Raw genomic sequence first — 19,941 nt, 5'->3', positions numbered from 1 at the left:
CTCTTGGCCTTTGATCACGTGAGTGGCTCTCCTTTGGACTCTCTCAATCTTATCCATGTCCCTCCTGAAGTGGGGGGCCCAAAACTGGATGCATTACTCCAGCTGTGGCCTCACTAAGGCTGAGTAAAGTGGGAGGATGACAATCCTGGTTTTGTTGGATGCATGCCAGAGTTTGGTTTGCTTTGCCGGCTATGGCATCACATTGTTGGTTCATATTCATTTTGTGGTCAATCAAGACCCCCACGTCTCTTTCAGTCATGGTGCTATTGAGTGTAGCACTGCCGAGCCTATAAGTATGATGTTGGTTTTTCCTCCCAAGGTGGAGCATCCTGCACTTCTCTACATTGAATGCCATCAGGTTTTGGTCCACCCACCTTATGAGCCTGTCCAGGTTGGCCTGTATCCCCAGCCTATCCTCCAGTGTGACCTGCTTCCCCCATAGTTTAGTGTCATCTGCAAACTTTGCCAGTCCATATCTGACACCTGAATCCAGATCGTTAATGAAGATGTTGAGAAGTACTGGCCTGAATCATGAAGGACACCACTGGTTGCCCTGCTCCATGTTGATTTGCTTCCATCAACTAATACTTTTTGGGTCAGACCCTGGAGCCATTTCCCCAGCCATTGGACCGTGGGATGGTTGAGGCCGCAGTTCCCCAGCTTAACCATGAGGACATCGTGGGAGACCAAGTCAAAGGCTTTCTTGAAATCCAGATATATGACATCAACCTCATCTCCCTTGTCCAGGCAATGCATCACCTGGTCATAGAAGGAGACGAGGTTAGTCAGGAAAGACCTTCCAGCAAGAAAGCCATGTTTGCTGGCACTCAGAAAGTTGCCTATCATTAGCCTGTTGCTGATGGAACCTTTGATGATTTTCTCCAGGATCTTTCTAGGGGTGGATATCAGACTGATTGGCCTGTAATTCCCTGGATCTTCTTTACTTCCTTTCTTGAATATTGGGACCATGTTGGATCTTTTCCAGTCTTCTAGTACCTCTCCTGAGCACCATGAGTTCTCAAATATCTTAGCCATAGGGTGTGCTATGATGTCTACCAGTTCCTTCAGGACTTTCGGGTGCATTCTGTCCGGGCCTACGGACTGATGGATGTCAAGCCTCTCAAGGTGTTCCCTCACTTCATCTACATCAATTGTGGGCCCATCTCCCACCCCCTGGATTCTTTGTGTCCTGTCTGACAGGCTGATCGCCCTGGGCAGGTGGAAGACCAATGCAAAGTAATAATTTAGGAGACTGGTCTTTTCCTGAGTGTCAGATGTCAGCTGCCCCATTTGATTTAGCAGGGGTCCAATGCTGCCTTTGGTCTTTCTCTGACTCCCCATGTATCTGAAGAGGGACTTTTTATTGTCCTTGATTCCCGTGGCTAGCCTGAGTTTGGTTTCTGCCTTGGCTTTTCTGGTCTGTTCTCTACAGGTGCTGGCATAGTGTTGTGCAGTCTTCTTTGGTGATGATTCTTGTTTTCCATCTGGTGTAGGCTTCTATTTTTAGTTTCAGGAGGTCCAAAAGTTCCCTATTGAGTCAAGGGGGTTTCCCAGCCCACTGACTGCATTTCCTGTGGGACGGAATGGACTTTCTTTGTGCTTCGAGGATTGCATTCTTAAGGAACAACCATTCCTCATTGATTCCCCTTTCTAAGGGGCCATGGTCTCTTAGTGCCTGACTGACCAGTCTCCTGAGTTTCTGAAAGCCAGCCTTATCAAAGTTGAGGGTTTCTGTTTTACTGAAAGATTTGCCCACCCTGCGTTGGACAGAGAAAGTGATCAGTTCATGGTCGCTGTCACTAAGCTTCCCCTCAATCCTCAGATCACAAACCAGATCATCCCCTTTGGCCAGAACCAGATAAAGCAGTGCCTCTCCCCTAGTTGGTCCATAAACCTCTTGCGTTAGGTAGAGCTACATGACTGGTCAGATTACATTCATTTGCACTGAGAACCCAGCAGTGAGGCCTTTATATCAGTCAACAAGAATGCAGCAAAAGTTAAAGACACAAGACTGCTCCATGGAGACAGCCTTCCTGCCTCAACAACTTACAGAATGGACCTGGGAAAGGAAATGGGCTTTCCTCACCATTAGCAAGGGTGTAAGGCAAGATTAACCTGCTGTAGGTTGCAGGCAGCGAACGAGAAATCCTGATACCTAATGCCGAAGTAACCCAGACATCTTCACCCTCTACTATGTTATGGTGCTTTGCCTTTGTCACTGTCCAGAGTCACATCCATGGGATGGGCAGCTGCTGCCTGTTGCTAGTTGTGTTACTCAGGGTATAGGGTTGGCTCCCCCACCTGTGGATCTGCTAGCCGGTGTCCTGGTGCCGCAAACCTGTTATCCAGACAGAGCTGCTGCCTCTTCACAAGTCCTTCTGTGATTCCCATGGCCTGGGGGCTAGGCAGGGCTATAAACCCTATTTGACCATGCTGTCTTGAAGCATCATCAGCACCTTTGTATCCACCCCATGTCTCTGGGAATTGGGGAAGGTGTCTCATAAAAAAAAAAGCTTGTGACCTTTGACCTCTTGAGGGGCTCGGCTTCCTCAGTCAGTGATGGAAAATGCTGAACCAGCTGACACTTCCCCTTGCATGTGACAGGGTCTTAATCTTGGACCAAGGCCTGGTGACTGGGGCCAGGATAGAAGCGGCTGGCTTTTACTGGGGTTCCTCTGTACAGACCTGTATGGAGCTCGGGGCAATCTGAGCCTTGCTGTAGTAAGAAGCAGAGCTCCTGCTGGTGAAACACTAGGAACTAGGCTAGTGGTGACATGCTGGACACACAGGCTGGGGCTGCAGAGGGTGATATTTAGGCACTTTAACCCAGTGAGAGAAATCATCATTCAGGTTTTTTCTGATGGTTCTTTACTTTGTGGTGTCAGTTATTTTTTATGTGTGTTCCATTATTTCCCTCCTCAGCCTGCCTTTTGAGCCAGCCCTGCTGCAGCTCTGTGCCATCTTGCAGGAGGCACAGCCTCTAAGCAGCTGCAGTTCCAACTGCTTCAAAGCTAAAGGGATGGAAAGAGCCCCTTTCTACTGCCCCATGCTAAGGAGACAGGCATCATATCCTTTCTGAGCTGAGCCTGATCGCTCTTGAGCTGTGGTGTTCCCCACAACAAGGTGCTGCCACTGACCCAGACAGGGGGAGAGGGTGTGGCAAAACACCTCTGGAATTCAGCTGCCCCCCTGGTGATGCAGGAGGTTGACTTTTTTATTTTCTCAGCTATTCTAAAATGGCTGCAGTGTGGTAACATTGTGGATGTCATGCCTGCAGCGCCGCAGCCGTGGTGAGGGCCTGAGCATCTACTATCAGGAACCACCCCACTTCTATCCTGAGTCACTACCAGTGCCAAGAGTTTGCTGGGGGAGTGACACTGTGAGTTTATACAACAGGTTGAATGGCAGTTGGGGGGCAAGAGGTATGTAGGACAGCCCCACAACACCAAAGGTTGCCTGCATAGGCGGTGGAAGGGGGGCTAATGGGGCTTAGCCCCTCCAAACATGGGGCAGAGTTAGGGCTGCAAGGCAGCCCAGCTGAGGGCTTCTGGCACAGCAGGGGTGGGGAAGGAGTGGGGTTAGGGGAGGGGCAGGCACTGGACAGCCGGCGCAGCATAGGACTAAGCTGCAAGCAGCTCATCCGGGGGGCACAGCTACTGCTACTACCTGCACCCTGGGAGGCACAAGGGGCGTGTGCCCCCAGATCTGCACAGGGCAGGCTGCCATTGTGGGCTGGGGCCAAGGCTGTGCTGGGCTGTTCCGGTGGGAGGGGGGTGGGGACAGGCCGGGAAGAGCCCAGCACAGCCTCTGCCTCAGCCCACAGAGGCACCCTGCTCTGTCCTGTGCAGATCCGGGGACACATGCCCCCTATGCACTCCCAGGATGCATGCAATGGCAGGAGCCACCACCCCCTCCCCACGCCCCCCAGAGAGCAATGACAACTCGGAGCGGGGTAGGCGTGGGATTCCCAGGGGCTCCATCTCCTTCAGCCCGGTGGTGCAGTCAAGGCTGGCCTCACTCAAGCCCCCAGCTCTGGGCCCCCCAGGCAGTGCAGGGCTGGGGCCAGTGTGGGGCTGGGGGGTAGTGGATTCATTAGTGCAGGCGATGCCAGTCCCGGCAATGACCACGGGTGTGGGGGAAGGAGCAGCCTCACAGGCACTGCGAGCCCCAGTTCCGGCTCCGATCCTGGGCCCAGCTTGGCTCCACTCCATTCTGATCCCTGCTCAGTTCCACCCCACTCTCTCCCCCACTCCCATGGCCCTTTCCCTTTCCCCCGCAAACTTCCCCGCTTTACAGGGGGGGAGGATGCACGTTCATAAGCACACATGCGCTCGGTCCCCCACCCAAAAAAAAAGTTCTCCCTCTGCCTATGATTGCCTGCGTGAAGGGGCTGTGGGACTGGTGGCATTGCCAACAGCAGAGAACTAGGTGAAAGTGACTAGGGTGTCAGGGGGAATGAGGGAGTTCAGACTGTCCTATGATGAAGTTTTCTTTGGTTCTGATCTTCCCTAGTGGCACTTTCTGGTATTATATTTTATTTCCCTATGCAGCTGCTGATCAGAGAGGCTGCCAGTACGTGTGCTCGGGGTGGGGAGGGCGGCATTTTAATTAGAGTGGTTCCAGTACAACCTCTCTAATTAAAACACTCACCGTCACATGTATTAAGCCCCTGCACATTTTAAAAAGGCTGCAGGACACCTTATCTACAGCTCATTTGACGAGGTTAAGATAAAGCGACTTTGCAACCATTTAAAATTGTGCGAGGGTTTAATACATGTGATGGTGAGGTGATGCTGGAGTGTTCTAATTAGAATGCTGAGCAGACTCGATTAATTGAGTCTATGCAGCCAATGTGTCTATACAGCCAGAAAGTCCTGATGTGCAAATGAAGGGGCAGCTGGTGAGTCAATACTAGAATGTCATTTTGACTCTCTTCCCCTTGAGAGGAAAAAGCAAGACTTGGATGAACTACTCCCCACTTCTGCCAGGAAGGTGGTGAGCCTTCTGTCATTCCCAGTTGTCCCTCTCCTAAAACCCAGTGCAAAAGCATTAATTGTCCATTTTGTGGCTTTAGCCACTTCAGCTTTGCTGGCTTCTACTCTGCTGTGTGGAAGGCTTGTGCCTGGGATTACTGCATTTTGGAGGCAACGAAAAATGCAGTGGGGCTGTTTGGAAGATTTATTTTGATTATAAATAAATGCAGAAGGAATTGAAACAGAAATTAAAATTAAAATACTTTGCAGTATTTCCATTTAGTTTAATCTTTTTTTTAAATTTCCACATTATGACCTTAAATTTAACCAAATGTGCTTTTAAAGTGGTTTTACTTTTTCAGCATTTAAGAAAGGGGAGGTGTCTGTGTGTGTGTTTTATTAACCTTTCTTTCATAAGGTACTTTTTTCCCCACAGATATTTCCTTTCCCACTGATTCATTATGTGTCAGGAAGCCGAGCGTGACATGTTAAAAGCCATCTTGATAGTATTTGATATTCAGTACTAACAGCTTACCAACTCATAGGAGTTTTTTTTTAAAGGGAGGAGGGAGACAATCTGCATATTGGATGTGCCAAGACAGTAGGTAATTTGCATTAAGCATCTAGAAATTCTTTTCTTGCAATCTGTCACCCTTCACTGGCTTTTCATTTTATAACCTTCACAACATAAGGAGGTGTATAAGCATTAGAAGAGTCACAATACATAGGCAGACAGTGGAGGTGGAGCTTTTCTTGATCAGCAAGAGCAAAGGTAGCAAGGGAACTGTTTTCTTGAATGCCACCTCTCCTTGGGAGTCTGAAGCCTCATTGTCTCCTTCAGGTGTTCAGGACCAGAAAATGCAGTCAACAAGACTGGTGAGAAGGGCAATCCTAAAGATACGTAGTCCCTAGAGGGAGGTTTCACACCTCCCTCTAGGTACTACATATCTTGGTTAGTAAGATTGTGCAAAGCTTCGGTTGCTGATTCAACTTGGCGGAGATTCGGCCCGATTTGGCAGCTAAATCTCTGAATCCGAATCAAATCAGGAAACCCTTTAATCCCTCCAAATCCAACCTTCCGAATCAATTTGGAGAGATTCGATGATTCGGACATAGGCACAGTTTTAAATGTTTTTTCTACATACCTCAAGGTACCAGGCAGGTCGTGAATGCTGAGATTGTGGGGCAGATGGAGTGCCCCACAGGAGCATGGGGTGGTCCCCAGCACGCTCAGCGGCAGACCTGGAAGTGGACCAGAAGCACTTCTGATCCGCTTCTGGGTCTGCTGTGGAGTGTGCGGGGGACCCTCCCCTCAGCTCAGGGACTGGTGCCTCCTGGGTTTGTGGGGGTACCCAGGATCCCCCCATGGCCAATTTCTGAGCCAGGGCGGTGCAGGGCGGGTCCCCCACATGCTCGGCAGTGGATCTGGAAGTGGACCAAAAGTACTTCTGGTCCACTTCTTGGTCCGCCACTGAGCATGTCCGCCAGTCCCATCTTCAGATTCAGAATTGGCCAGATCAAATCGGGACAGTGATCCGAATCAACGAATTGAATCACTGTCCTCTGATTTGGGCCAAATCTTAATCTGAATCAAATACAGCCCGCTTCACACACCCCTGTTGTTTAATCTTGTTGGCTGCACTTGATGTTGTTCCTCTGGGCTAAGTAGCAGCCAGGTCTGTAAGCTGTCAGTAGGGGGTGGGTCAAAGGCGACATGTTTTGTCTGGTATTTTGCAGAAGGCCTGCTAAAAGGCTGGAGGGTAAGACAGCACCCAGAATACACCTCTGGGCCTGGGAACCACCATCGTTCAACCAGTCCTAGAGTAGTTCCACAGCAGCTATGAGGTGAAAGATGAAACCCCAGAGTCCCAAGCTGCAAGCAGTGGTGAGGGCAAGAGACAGACTATGGCTGGTGAACATGTTCCCCAGTGACAGATCCAAAGCAATGTAGTAAGGGTCTTTCACGAGGACCTACAGAAAGAGCACAGGAACCTCAATTAGCAGATAGCCCACTAAGTACTCCCTGTGTAGGAAATGCAGAATAGAGTGGGGTTTGTTACCCCCCAGTGTTCTCTAGACAGACTTGCCTGGGGGTAGAGATGATCGATTACTTGCCCTGGAACTGTGCAGATGCCAGAGGGGTCTAAGTAAAAGTGAGCAGGCTTCTCCACTTGATGTCAGGTGATAAGCCTGACCAGGGAAGCTATGCTGTGTGGCTACCTGACAAAAAAGCAAGGGATCCTGACAGTCCACTTTGATTTGTTTCTTGTTTCAAAAATGCTCTGTGGAAAACCAGAAACTTTCTGCTGTACAAGCCTCCCAGTAGAGGACTGCCTAAGACTGGAGGTGAGTGAACTGCAGCTGTACTTCCAAATAATAAAGGAAGACATGGGGGAAAGAGAGGCAGAAGAGACCTGGAAGAGGAAAAGATGACACATAATGTTTCATGAAACAAGCACAGGAAATGACAACAGAAGATTTGCAGCGCTGTGAATGAAGACTGGAAAGGGAAAGGGGAGGGTTTGGTTTTGGGCTGAGGAATGAGATGGAATAGGTATGGGGAAATGGATGGGGAAAGGGGAAACAAGGGGATTGTAATGTAGGTATAACTGTTGGTGAAATGTGGGTGAACTCTTTGTTAGAGTGACCGTATTTGGATCTTGGGGAGCACTGAATTTGCAGCTGAATAAAGGCTTTTTTCTGTGTCTCAGCAGAGCTGCTGGTCACAAGGCAGGATGATATATTAAAAGTAACATTGCAAATGCTTGGGTAAGCAGTTTCTTAACAATGGAGTAGTGTTGTAAAAATATATAGTTCATTGTGGAAGAAGAACAAGATGCAGTCCACCAGCTATCATCCGGACATAAAGCAGAAGCAAGACCTTGGAGATGAAGACGGAGTCAGCAAGAAACCAGAAAGAACCAGCAAGTGACAGGAGGAAGCCGGGGTCAAAGTCTTGCACATGCGCTCTTAGTAGAGAAGCATGTAAATGAATGAAATGCATAGGTAATCCCATGCTAATGAAACAAACAGTAAACAGAGGTGGAGCTTGAGATGGGAGGAGCGAGGGTGGAATAAATGTTAATGAGCATGAACCAAGGTGTATAAAATGTGAAAAGAACTAATGTTCACTGCGGCTCCCCGTGTTCAGAGGCTGTGTGTTTGTGAGGGAGCTAGTCCGAAGCCATCTCCATTCTGAATAAAGCTGTTGAGAGCAATGTGTGCTGGTGTTTGCTCCCTGCTTGCTGTGGCTAATGAGTAACAGAATCCATGAGCAATTGGATCGTCATCTCCCCAGTCATTGGGCGCCACATGGAGTCGGGGTCTAACACTCTGTAGTCACACTGTTGACCTGTACAATCAAAGGGGAGTGAGTTTGTGTAGATATAGATAGATATAGCTATTTTTTTTTTTTTAAATAAAAATCAGGACATTTTTTGTTGATTATTTTATTAAGATGCTAATTAGTTCCATTTTCATAATCTGGAGAAATGGGTTCCAGAATAATGTTCCTGAAATCTGCTCAGTTACTTTAACCAAACACAAATGCTACCATCTCATCTTCTCGTTGCCTGCTAGGTTTTAATGAATGTTAAAATACACCATCAGGACAATTTGTGCCCTTATTTTTTATTGCTTACATTGTTTAATGAACCCCTGCTAACAGGAAACTGAAATCCATTTCCTGTTGTAATAACTTTTCCCCCCTCTTTGCATTCACATACTGACTGTACATTAGGGCTGTGTGAAATGGGCCCTATTCAATTCAGATGCGGCTCAAATCCAGGACAGTGATTCGATCCATTGATTTGGATCACTGTCCCCAATCCAATTTGGCTGAATCCAGTGAATCAGCGATTTGGACACAGGCACAGCTTTAAAAGCTTTTTTCTATATATCTTGAGGTAACAGGTGTGGCTCATGATTGCTGTGGTGCTGGGGTAGATGCAGCATCCCACAGAAGCACGGGGTGCTTGTCAGCGAACCTGGAAGTGGGAGGACACTGCATCTGCCCCAGCAGCACAAGGTTCAGAGCCCCTGCTACCTAGAGATATGTAGGAAAAACATTTAAAGATGTATCCACGTCCTGAATTGCTGAATGTCTCCAAATCGATTTGGAGGGTTCTGAATTGATTCGGAGAGAATAAAGGGTCCTCCAATTTGATTCGGGTTTGGAGATTTAGCCAGATCTCCTCTGAATCGAATCAGGGACCGAAGCTTCACACAGCTCTACTGTTTGTGGAGTTGAGGAGAAGCCATCTGTACAATTATTGTGGTATACCAGGATGCACTTCCAGGGGTAGCCATGACAATGCCTGGTGGTCACCCTGCACCTGTCCACCTACCTCAGTTCCCCAATTTGGTTCCTCTCTGCCACTTGCCATACCTAATGTGCTGTTTTAGGAGGCTGCCTTTTGGGTAACCAGGGTCCAGCTGCAGGTGCCTTACTCCCCCCATTCTGTCTTTGGCCAGGGCTTTTGAGGGGTTTAGCCCCTCTTGCTTTGGTCTGGGTACCTAGCATGCCTAGGCTTTGGCCTGTCCTGGGCCTCAGCTCAGTTTCCACTTACCTCTCCCCCAGAAACACCATCAAAAAAAGAGGAAGACTAAACAGGAGAAAAAACAAAGAGAAAAAAAAAAAAAAAAAAAAAAAATCACAGGATGCTAAGTACTCTGCTCTGTGGTCTTTGTACTTTCCCTGACAGTTGCCATGGTCCACTAGGTGTTACTAACCAATGGACAGCAAGAAGAAAAAAAGAAAACTAGACCCCTATCTGGTTAGCATAAACAGTTCTTGGTCCTCTGAGTTGTGCTCTCTCTCCAGGACCCCTCCCAGGACTCCTAGACAACCTAGTCATCTAGGAGTACTGACTGCCCAGGACCCCTCCTGAGTTAAAATAAAAAGTTCTCAGTGCTTCTCATGTACTCACTCATCCACTGCACCCAGCTCTAAGAGAACCACTCCCACCTCCCTAGAGAGCTCTGTCCCTCCCTGCCCTGTAGAAGAGTATATATACCAATCAGCCTTTTCCCACTGGTCATCTGACTGGGCATATTTATACACTGCTAATTCCCCTCTATTTAGAGGTTGTGTTTTGTAGCTAGCTGTTTGTAGGTTAGACTCTGCAAGGAGGTGAGCCTATAACTTAGGGCTGGCCATTTCTTCTTAGGCAGTCTGTGCCCTTACTTGCACTGGGAAGCTTACCCCTTTCTCTTCAGCTGTATCTTGGAATTGACAGCCAAGTACTTCTCTATTCTGGCTGCTTTAGTGAGACCCTTCCTTACCGCAGATACTTGCTCCCCTCCTCCTTGCTGATTTTTTTTTTTTTCCCTAGTCCTCTCTTCCCTGTTACTGGATTAGTGTTCTCTGTTACATGGGGGTTTGCAGAAAAGGGTTTGCAAGAAGATGTGTGAAATTTGTAACATCTCCTCTAGGAATGTGAAAGGTTAAATGATTAAATGATTGGTGTATTTATACCAGGAATGCATTACCAGTTAATATTTAGCATGGGGTGGAGTCTGGTGGGGAAGGGAAGCAGCACAGCGCCTCAGCAACAGGAAAGCAGCAGGGCAAGTGGGAGTGAGGGAGGACTAGTATGCATAGCTGGCCTGATCCCTCCCTCCCATTGTGCTGGCAGCTGAAGCAAGGTGGGAAAGCCCTTCAGTTGCTGGTGCTTCCTATGGCTTCATGTGGGCTCTGCATACCCCAGCTGAGACTAGGTATGTGTTATCAATGACCCATTTAACTGATATAATTAGAGGAGGTTAAACAGATAATTTTTTTTAACGATATTTACATCTCAATTTTCTCCTTGGATTAGTTCTTATAACACCATAGTCGTAGCTGTTGAGCAATATACTTGCAGTGCATATTTAGCTGATTGGATAAAAATCTTACTGAGCACTCAGCTGTACTAGTTCTTCTGTGATTGAATCTGTATTTCTGGGCATCTCTTTGGTCTCTCATTCTGTCTGTGTCTAGTTAAACCAAGAGGTAGGTATATCCTGCATTAGAAATTCTGGGATGCTAGAGAACCCTACAAAGTGAGGTAGTGAGGCTTTAGAAAAAGGGACTTTGAGGTAGGTTCCCTCACATCTATCCCCGGCTCTGCTATTTAGAGTCTATTTAGAACTGACCCTAAGGTAGGGGCCAGCAACAATTTTTGGGCAGAGTGCCCCCGGCAACCTTGACTTGTAAGATGTTGGTGTGCCAGGGGCGGATGGTGGGGGAGCTGCAAGGGGCCTGATCCTTGTTGTGGCAGTGCAGCTATGGCCCCTTCCCTGCTGTATGCCATGGTGTGGACATGCCTAGCAAAATGCTTTTGCATGCCATGCTCTGGCACTGATGCCTACCCTTACCCTATGGGTTTCCCTCGAGCAGCCTGGGCTCTATGAGCCACTCCTTTCTATCTTGTAATCTGCACCAAGGCTTATGTGCTTCTGGTACTTCAAGTGGAGCCTATCTGCAGACTACTTGTGTCCTTCTGTACTTAGTGGCAGTAGAGGTGGGAAGTGGGGTACAGAAGGGCCAAAGTCAGAAACAGGATATTTCAGGTTTGCTGCTAGTAGATCTTCCATGTTTACAGCCTGCAGTGCTCAGCTGAGTTCAGTATGCACCAGAAGCTTGGGCTAGACAGCCACTGAAGGTTGAGCTTAGAGGATTACAGTGTAGAAAGTTGCTGGGTATGTGTTTCATAGTGGCCCTAGGGACTATCCTAAGTATCACTGTAGGCCTAACCTAAGGGTACCTCTATATAATGGATGGCAGTGCCAAGGAGATGTATTGTGGTATCAGGAGCAGTCCATCCATGTCAATGCAACACCCTACCCAGACAAGTATGCCCATTCTACTTCCCAGTTACTGACCCTGACAGAACAGCAAGCGACTTCAGCTATGCTGCTCCTGGTACCTAAGCCAGCTTGGGTGTCTGCAGAGCACTGTACTATGTTGCACAGATATACCCTAGCATGATGTGTGGCCTAGGGTAAGTCACTGAGCTGAGCCTCAGCTTGCATAGTGGGAGTGATGATACCTAACGTACAAGTTGGCTGCAAGACCCCATCCATGAGTGGCTTATAAAGTACTGGGCAATCTGCAGATAAAAGGGGCTAGACAACAGCAAAGTGTTACTACTGAATATTGTCTTTAATTATCGTCCTGTAGATTTCACAACACTGGGAAGCAGAGGAATGGCTCCCCACCCTCTCTAAGGAGATCCCATGCTGGTTTGCTGGGGTGTTCTGCCTAGTCGCTGATGGGAGGTTTCTGCTGTTCTCTCCACAGTTCATGGCATTAAGTGGACATGCAGCAATGGCAACAGCAGTTCAGGATTCTCTGTGGAGCAGCTTGTGCAGCAGATCCTGGATAGTCATCAGACAAAACCCCAGCCTCGAACGCACAACTGTCTCTGCACTGGTAACTTGGGTGAGTAGCAGGAGGAGGATGGGGAGCCCCTTGCTAAATCAAACACATAATACACAGCAAGAAAACACTTCGCAAGTGCACACTTGTGTCAGTGCCTTAAGGTGCTGATTTGATATCCTGTGAATGAAGTTTATAAGGAGCTCATAGGAAACTATTGCTGATGACTTGAAATAATACAAAGAGCTAGCTGGGGTCTTTATTTATTGTTCTTTCACCTAGACGGGCTGCCCAGTCTGGCAGCAGATGGTGCTGTCCCTAGGCATTTCCTGGAAATGGCTTTTCATGCTTCAGAAAGTAGCTTGGCCTGCTGTAAAAGAAATGCTTCCTCGGACAGTATCCTCCTCACCTGCACATACATCATTCTCATGGACATTAAGGAAAATAGAAGCTTCAGCTTTGGACAGATCTGCTAGATTTTGTAGGCTTTGTTGAAAGATCAAACCAAGAGTGAGTTTGACTAGGCAATACAGATCTCTAATGTAACCTTTTGCTCTTCAGCAATGTGGAATCTCTCGGGCTGCACAGTTCAGTGTGACTGTGTTTCTTATGATCATATTTATTGTATTACAGCTGAGTCTCATACCTTCTCACTGCAGTAATGGGATCTTCATTAAGTGACTGCCAACTCTGTGTTAAACCCTCATAAATTTGAGAGCCCTCTTATCAAACACGGTTACTAAATGTCTCTATCATATAAGAAATTATCTTTTTAGCAAAGTAAAATAGCCTTTATCAGATGGAATAAAAGTTTTTCCAGAATAAAACTCCTCTGGATAGTTATTTTAAGTCTTTGGGGAAATCTATAAATAAGGAATTAGGATCTATGAAACATTTAATTTTTTTTTTCTGTCACCTTTTTGTCCTTTGGTGAGTTCTCAAATTGCAACTTCATTCATGCTCTATGTATTCATGGATGTTACTTAACTGTTAAAAATGTTTTGTCACAAAATATGAGGAGAGTAATCCAAAAATGTACTTTGGCATCTTGCAGTTGCTAACTGTGAACCAAGAGCTTCTTTTAAAAAAATGCAGATGCCTTGTAACCTCTGAGCTCTAGTCTGAGCCCTCTGCTGGTAGCTGCCTTAGACTGGCATGGTTTGTTCTGCATTTTGTTCACACTCTTACTATAGGCCAGAAATGTTCTTGCATGTGCTCAATGGATCCTTGGGCATTTCAGGCAGTTAATTACAAGATAACCCAAACTGGCTGTCCTCCATTTGCCAGTAGTGATGGAAACATTAAATGAAAATTCCTTCCTGTTGAGAAGAGCTTTGTTTGAATTAGATTGAAAGAGCTTTGAAAGGTTGAGTCTCTCCCATATTAGAACTTTCTAATGAGTGAGAATCTGTGTGATTGATTTCAGCTCATCTCTCTCATCCCCACCCCTTTGCACTGCATCAGTCAAGTAAAATATACTGTAAATTAATTAGTCTTTAGAGAAACTTGTCAAAGAATAATACTCTCTGTGCATCAAAAGACTTTTTGGCAGTCTTTTATACAATGAAGATTTTAAGTAAGACTGATGACCTCTAAAATACTTAGGTCTGGATTAAAATTCAGCCCTTCAAACTCAGCAGTTGATCCTAGCTTACAGATCAGAACATAAATCCTTTTATTCTCCCCTTTGATGTTTTGTCTTGTGCTAACTCTACTGCATGCTTCTTAACATAACAGTCTCGCTTTGTTTTACAGCAGCTTGCACTCTGACATGCACAACCCCAGCTGCTTAGTCGCACACACAGACTGCAGCTTGGAAGCCTCTCTCTTGTTCCGCTCTATTCCTAGGAGAAGAGAGAAATTTAATACTGCATTGAGTTTCAAAAGATTTGTCCTGAACTACTTTAAGTGACCTGATTCAGATCTTGAAGATATAATAGAGAATTTCCCTTCAAGGGCATGGAACAAAAGAATTAGAAAATTACAGTGGCTGCACAGCCACTTTATGATACCCAGAAGATGGCATTTGTAATTGTAGCCATTAGCTATGAGGAGAAGGTTTCTTTCCCCAGTAGGTCATTATACTATACAATAATTAAGTTTCTTACCTCATTCTGGGAAAAACAAATCAATTAGAGAAAGAAATATAAAAAATTCATAGACTGTTCTTGTCAGAGAACATGCCTGGGTGTCAGACTCTGTGGTAGAAAGACATTCACAGAAGGAATCCTTTACTCCAGCCAGATTAATTTCACAGCTCCTGGAAGCAAGTGATACCCATCCTGTGACAGGCAAGTAAAGGCACCACTTGGCTAAGCTCCTGTCAGGAGCTGCTTTCTGGTGACCTTTCCCTGCAGACTTTTCCCCCTGTCTGGTGCTAATCACCACTGCACATAACCTTTCCAGTTACAAAATGTTTTAGCTGTCAACATGTGAGTTGGATGCAGCTGATATCAAGATATGTTACAGTTCTTCTAGGAGGGATAGCTTTCTATCTTCTGCCTAGATTATTTTTTCTCTTTAAGAGCTTGGCTGACAGTTGTAATTGGATAAGATAATAAGAAAAATAACATAGATGGCAGGATAGTGTAGGGGGTGGGACTTGGAAGTTTTTCACTTTCAGATTGCAACTTGGGAACCTCCCCAGTCAAGCAGCCATGTGCAAGTACACATTGGAGGAGAACCTTTTTGGAGTTCCCCATAGAATGACGCGCCCTCTCCCCATATTACACACATCCATCATCATGGCAGGCAGAAGTAGTTACCCATGTCAACCTTCCTAGCCATGAAACTTGGAAATTGAGTTTGAACAACCCTGAGACTGGACACACAGGCTGAACCCCATCCTCATCCCAGGTGGTGGTGTGATTAGGTGCAGGATGAAGTTAGTAGTAAGCGGTATTGGGGAGAGAGTGTATCGAGTGAATTGTTGGGGAGGAAGTGTGTATGTGTTTGAAATACATACACCCATATGCTTACACTCTCTCTCAAGTGTAATTATCTCCCTCTCCACTATTGGAAAATGGCATAATTAACATTAGTTCCTTATATTCAATAATCTAATTATGTACATCGTTTGTTTTTTGGAACAGGAGCAGGTAGCAGTGTGCATCACAAGTGTAACAGTGCCAAACACCGCATCATATCACCAAAGGTCGAGCCAAGGACAGGTGGGTACAGCGCTCACTCGGAGGTACAAAATAATGATGTGTCTGAAGGCAAGAACGAGCACAGTCATGGAAAGACCTCCAGCCGGGAGAAGAGGAATGGTAAAGTGGCAAAGCCAGTGCTGCTCCATCAAAACAGTACTGAGGTCTCTTCCACCAACCAGGTGGAAGTTCCTGACACAACCCAGAACTCCCCTGTGTCCATCAGCAGTGGATTAAATAGTGACCCTGATATGGCTGACAGCCCAGCTGTCACAGGTGTCTCCAGCATGGCTGTTGCCTCAGTGATGGGAAGTTTGTCACAAAGTGCCACAGTGTTTATGTCAGAAGTCACAAGCGAAGCTGTGTACACCATGTCGCCCACCTCTGGCCCAAATCAGCACCTCCTTTCCTCAGATGCAGCTGCACAGGGACTGGTCCTGGCGGTGAGCTCAGATGGCCACAAATTTGCTTTTCCCACTACAGGCAGTTCAGAAAGCTTGTCCATGCTGCCCACCACTGTCTCAGAGGAGCTTGTGCTTTCCACAACCCTGGATGGTGGCAGAAAAATTCCAGAAACCACCATGAATTTTGATCCAGACTGTTTTCTTAACAATCCCAAGCAGGGACAGACTTATGGTGGAGGAGGCCTGAAAGGAGACAGCCTTGGTACCAACATCAGGCAGTCACCCACATCAGAACGTGGATTTAATTTCAGTGCAGCCCTCACTAAAGAGATTAAAACTGAGGACACATCTTTTGAACAACAGATGTCCAAAGAAACGTTTTCCTCCACCTCTGCATCTAATTCTCTCACCCTCACCACAGGTACAGGTTTGCTTCCGTCAGGGGGAGGCCTGAGCCCCAGCACGACCTTGGAGCAAATGGACTTCAGTGCCATTGACTCCAACAAGGACTATTCTTCCAGCTTCAGCCAGACAGTCCAGAGTCCCCATGTCCACCAGACCCCCTCCCCTAGCTTCTTTCTGCAGGATGCCAGCAAACCTCTTCCCCTTGAACAAAATGCCCACACCAACTTGAATGACACAAATGGATCATTTGTGAATACTTTAGGAATCCCCAATGTGAAAACAGAATCTTCCTCCCAGACAACTTCTAACTGTAATGGCACAGTGGAAACTCGAATAGAATCCACCTCTTCCCTCCAGCTCATGCAGTTCCAAGCAAACTTCCAGGCTATGACTGCAGAAGCTGAAGTTCCCATGGAGACCTCCCAGCAGGCAGAAGGGAATGAAAATCTACTTAAATCAGGGGATCTTCAAGCCTGCAGTACAGAACACTACTTGCAGCCTGAGGCCAATGGTGGTATCAGGAATGGGAACAATCTGTCTATCCTGCAAGGAAACATGGTACAAGGACTCTACCCTGTGGCCCACCCCAGCTTAAATAACTCCTCCAACATGGAGCTTAACTTGGACCACTTTGACATCTCCTTCAGCAATCAATTTTCTGATCTGATAAATGATTTCATATCTGTAGAAGGTGGGAGTAATACTATCTATGGGCACCAGCTGGTGTCAGGTGACAGTGCTGGGCTCTCTCAGCCTGAAGATGGCAACAGAGCAACCTACAGCCAGGCCGAGATGTGCATCCCATGCTGCAGCCCACAGCAAGCCAGTATGCAACTCAGCAGTACCGAGAATGGAGCCAGCACCATGGCTTATATGCACGTTGCTGAGGTGGTCTCAGCAGCTGCCGCACAAGGTGCCCTGGGGCTGCTGCAGCAGAGTGGGCGCTTGTTCATGGTGACAGATTACTCACCGGAGTGGTCTTACCCAGAGGTAAGCTTCCAGCTTGTAATCATTAAGAATTACAAGGCCATCTTTTGTTGCTTCGTTAATAAGGGCTCCAGGAACCTTTTGATTAAAACTTTGACAGGGGTTTTAAATACCTCTTTCAGAGCTAAGAGCATCTTAGGCCATTTGCATGTCTTTTGTGTACTTTTTATTAAGCACTTCATTATCCTGTCAGGGCTTCATTCCTCACTTGTAATGCATCTGAACAGAAATATTTTGTTTCCCCATGAAGCAGAGAATTCCCCCTATGAAGCATTGTCAGTGTTGCCTGGCTAATTTGGAGCAAGCATGAATATGCTGGGCCTGGTGCTTAAATCCCACTTTAGGTTTACCAAGAGCTGTATTTCTGACAATGAACTTCCTTACGGTGCTTACACTTGCTTAGGGTAAAGTACTCTTGTACTTTTATCTAGCTATGGTTGTATGTACCACAGATCAGAGATGCTGTTAGCACAGCTTCTCTTTACTGGAAGGAATGTTGGACAAGCAGTATTCAGCTTTTATCATCTTGATAAACAGAGCATTTTCTGCTGGGTTCATGTGAGAGGGTGGGGAAACCCTCTTCCCAGGATGCACAGGGAGGTGGCACGACTGGGATGCAGGTCTCTCTTATGAGTGGAAGCCTGTCCCCTGGGACTATGAAAGGGAGCAAGCCGGGGAGAGTAGCTTGTTGCCTCCAGGCACCTGCTGCTAGCCTGGGAGGTGGTGCTGGACAGCTCCGAGAGAGAGAGAAGGCATTTAGCTGGAAGAGAACTCAGAGGGTCTAGGCTAAGGGTGGACAAAATGGTAGATCTGGCAGGTAGCTGAGCTCCATTTCCCAGCAGCCCCTGCCTGTGTTGCCATAACCAGTTTCCAAGGAGACCTCAGGAGTGGCAGGGCTGTGACCAGGCCATGCAGGGCCAAGGTTTCCATGGAGACCATCTCATAAAGTGCTGGCAGGGAGCTGGACTGGTGTTATTATAGCACTACTGTCCATCAGATAGTGCTTAGGGATTGTTAAAGCACAATTAACCCTTTAAATGGAACATGAAATATGAACACAGACAACTCGGTGTCCCAAAATCAAAGTGTAACTGTATTAATACGACAAGTATTATCTTAGCAGTTTCTATATTCAGAGAGAGAAAAACACGTAGTACAATGATCTCACCCAATCCCAGTTGTTACTTTGCTTCACAGAAAAGACGGCCGCTCGGTTCCTGAAGCAAAGGGTGTGTCATTGGCTGGGACAGTCTAGACAGGTGTTGAAAACTGGATTCATGATGACAATGATGATAACAACACACACTTAACTTTCTTGCTCCCCCCTCTTATGCTTTTCTCTAACTTGACTCCTTTGACTCCTTGCTTCTAGATTGGTGTCTCTACAGTCAGCATATTGTCCATATTTTATCCTGTCAGCATATTCCTCTGTTCATCAGACCCGTCACGAGCACACCTCTTAATTTGGCCTTTTTCTGGTGTCTTACTTTGGACATTGTTCACTGGTTTTCTTTCTCACCTTTCGTTAACATATTCAATCATTTCATCCCTCTGATTCAACCAGTTAGTGCCAAGTTCAGGTAAGTTGAGCTAGTAATAAAACTATTGCTGTGTTGTGTTAGAAATACTTCTCACAGTGATAGAAAAGGAAAGAAACATCATGCAAGCAAACTCAAGGTCATAAGCTGCTTGCAAGAGGCAAGGCCATCTGATATTCAGACACCAGCAGAATGAAAAGCTCAAATAACAATGAGGCTATACAGAACTTTAGGCTGAATATAAGAGAAAACATTAAACAATACTATCATTCACCACTCTATAAATTGGTGCAACTTTAAAGCATAAAATATAACAGGCTACCCTAACAATCCCCTCCTTGATGGCTAGGTTTATCTATGTCATGACTGTATGGAAGTCAGTCTGGTAATGAAACTCCACCCCAACTGCTCAAGGCCTGTATGGGTTGCAACAGCAGAGCTTTTAATGCAGCGAGTGATCATTTCACCCCAGGTTTACCTGACATCCTGCTTATTGAAGGAGCTCATCATAATATAATCCTTGCAGCCACTGAGCTTGATAGCGTTCTAGTCTAAAATATAGCAGTTTCATTTTGTAACACAATAAAATCATGAACACTAGCAGTATCATTTGTACAAAAATCAAAACAACAATAGGATGTAACATATTAGATTAAAAAATCCTGAAGCAGTTGGACTCTATCCAATCAAAGTTTCCCACCAAGAATGCTATCCAGCATTCCAGACCTTTTCTTATACTGTCAGTACTTCTTTTTTGTTATGTTTGATCTGAACCGTGGTTTCTTCATTGCGTTTCTTAATAGATTGAAGTACAGTGTGTAGATCAGGGCGAGACAAAATTTGCTGCAGAAGTGGCAAATCCAATCCCATCTGCACTGGGGTTATATCCTGATATAGCCGTGGTTTAGCTTGGATAGACTGAACTGTCCACCGGGGCACAATATACATAAAATCAGAAGCACTAACTGATGAAACATTACAAAAACACTGATTGACAGAAAACATCGTTAATATTGGTATCTAAAGTTTGAACAGCCAAACTAAGACAAACAATAAGACCAACAAAACGAAACAGACAAAACAATCGTTGTAGCAGCTGAGCTATGGTTGAAACAGGGAAATGGC

General features: G+C 46.3%; 1 protein-coding gene across 1 annotated transcript in view; it reads left to right on the top strand.

The window, feature by feature from the left end:
- The window catches only part of CAMTA1 (calmodulin binding transcription activator 1), a 1,745,066-nt gene that overhangs the window by 1,549,505 nt on the left and 175,620 nt on the right, over window positions 1-19,941 (top strand). The window contains exons 7-8 of the mRNA XM_019511533.1: window positions 12,256-12,396; window positions 15,426-17,281. Coding sequence (XP_019367078.1) covers window positions 12,256-12,396; window positions 15,426-17,281 — 1,997 coding nt within the window. The remainder of the gene's footprint in view (window positions 1-12,255; window positions 12,397-15,425; window positions 17,282-19,941) is intronic.

The sequence above is a fragment of the Gavialis gangeticus genome, unplaced genomic scaffold, assembly GCF_001723915.1.
Source record: "Gavialis gangeticus isolate Ggan-Ray unplaced genomic scaffold, GavGan_comp1, whole genome shotgun sequence".
Classification (NCBI taxonomy): domain Eukaryota; kingdom Metazoa; phylum Chordata; order Crocodylia; family Gavialidae; genus Gavialis; species Gavialis gangeticus.
Note: the sequence above shows the minus strand (reverse complement) of the source record. Positions and strands in the feature narration are given on the sequence as shown.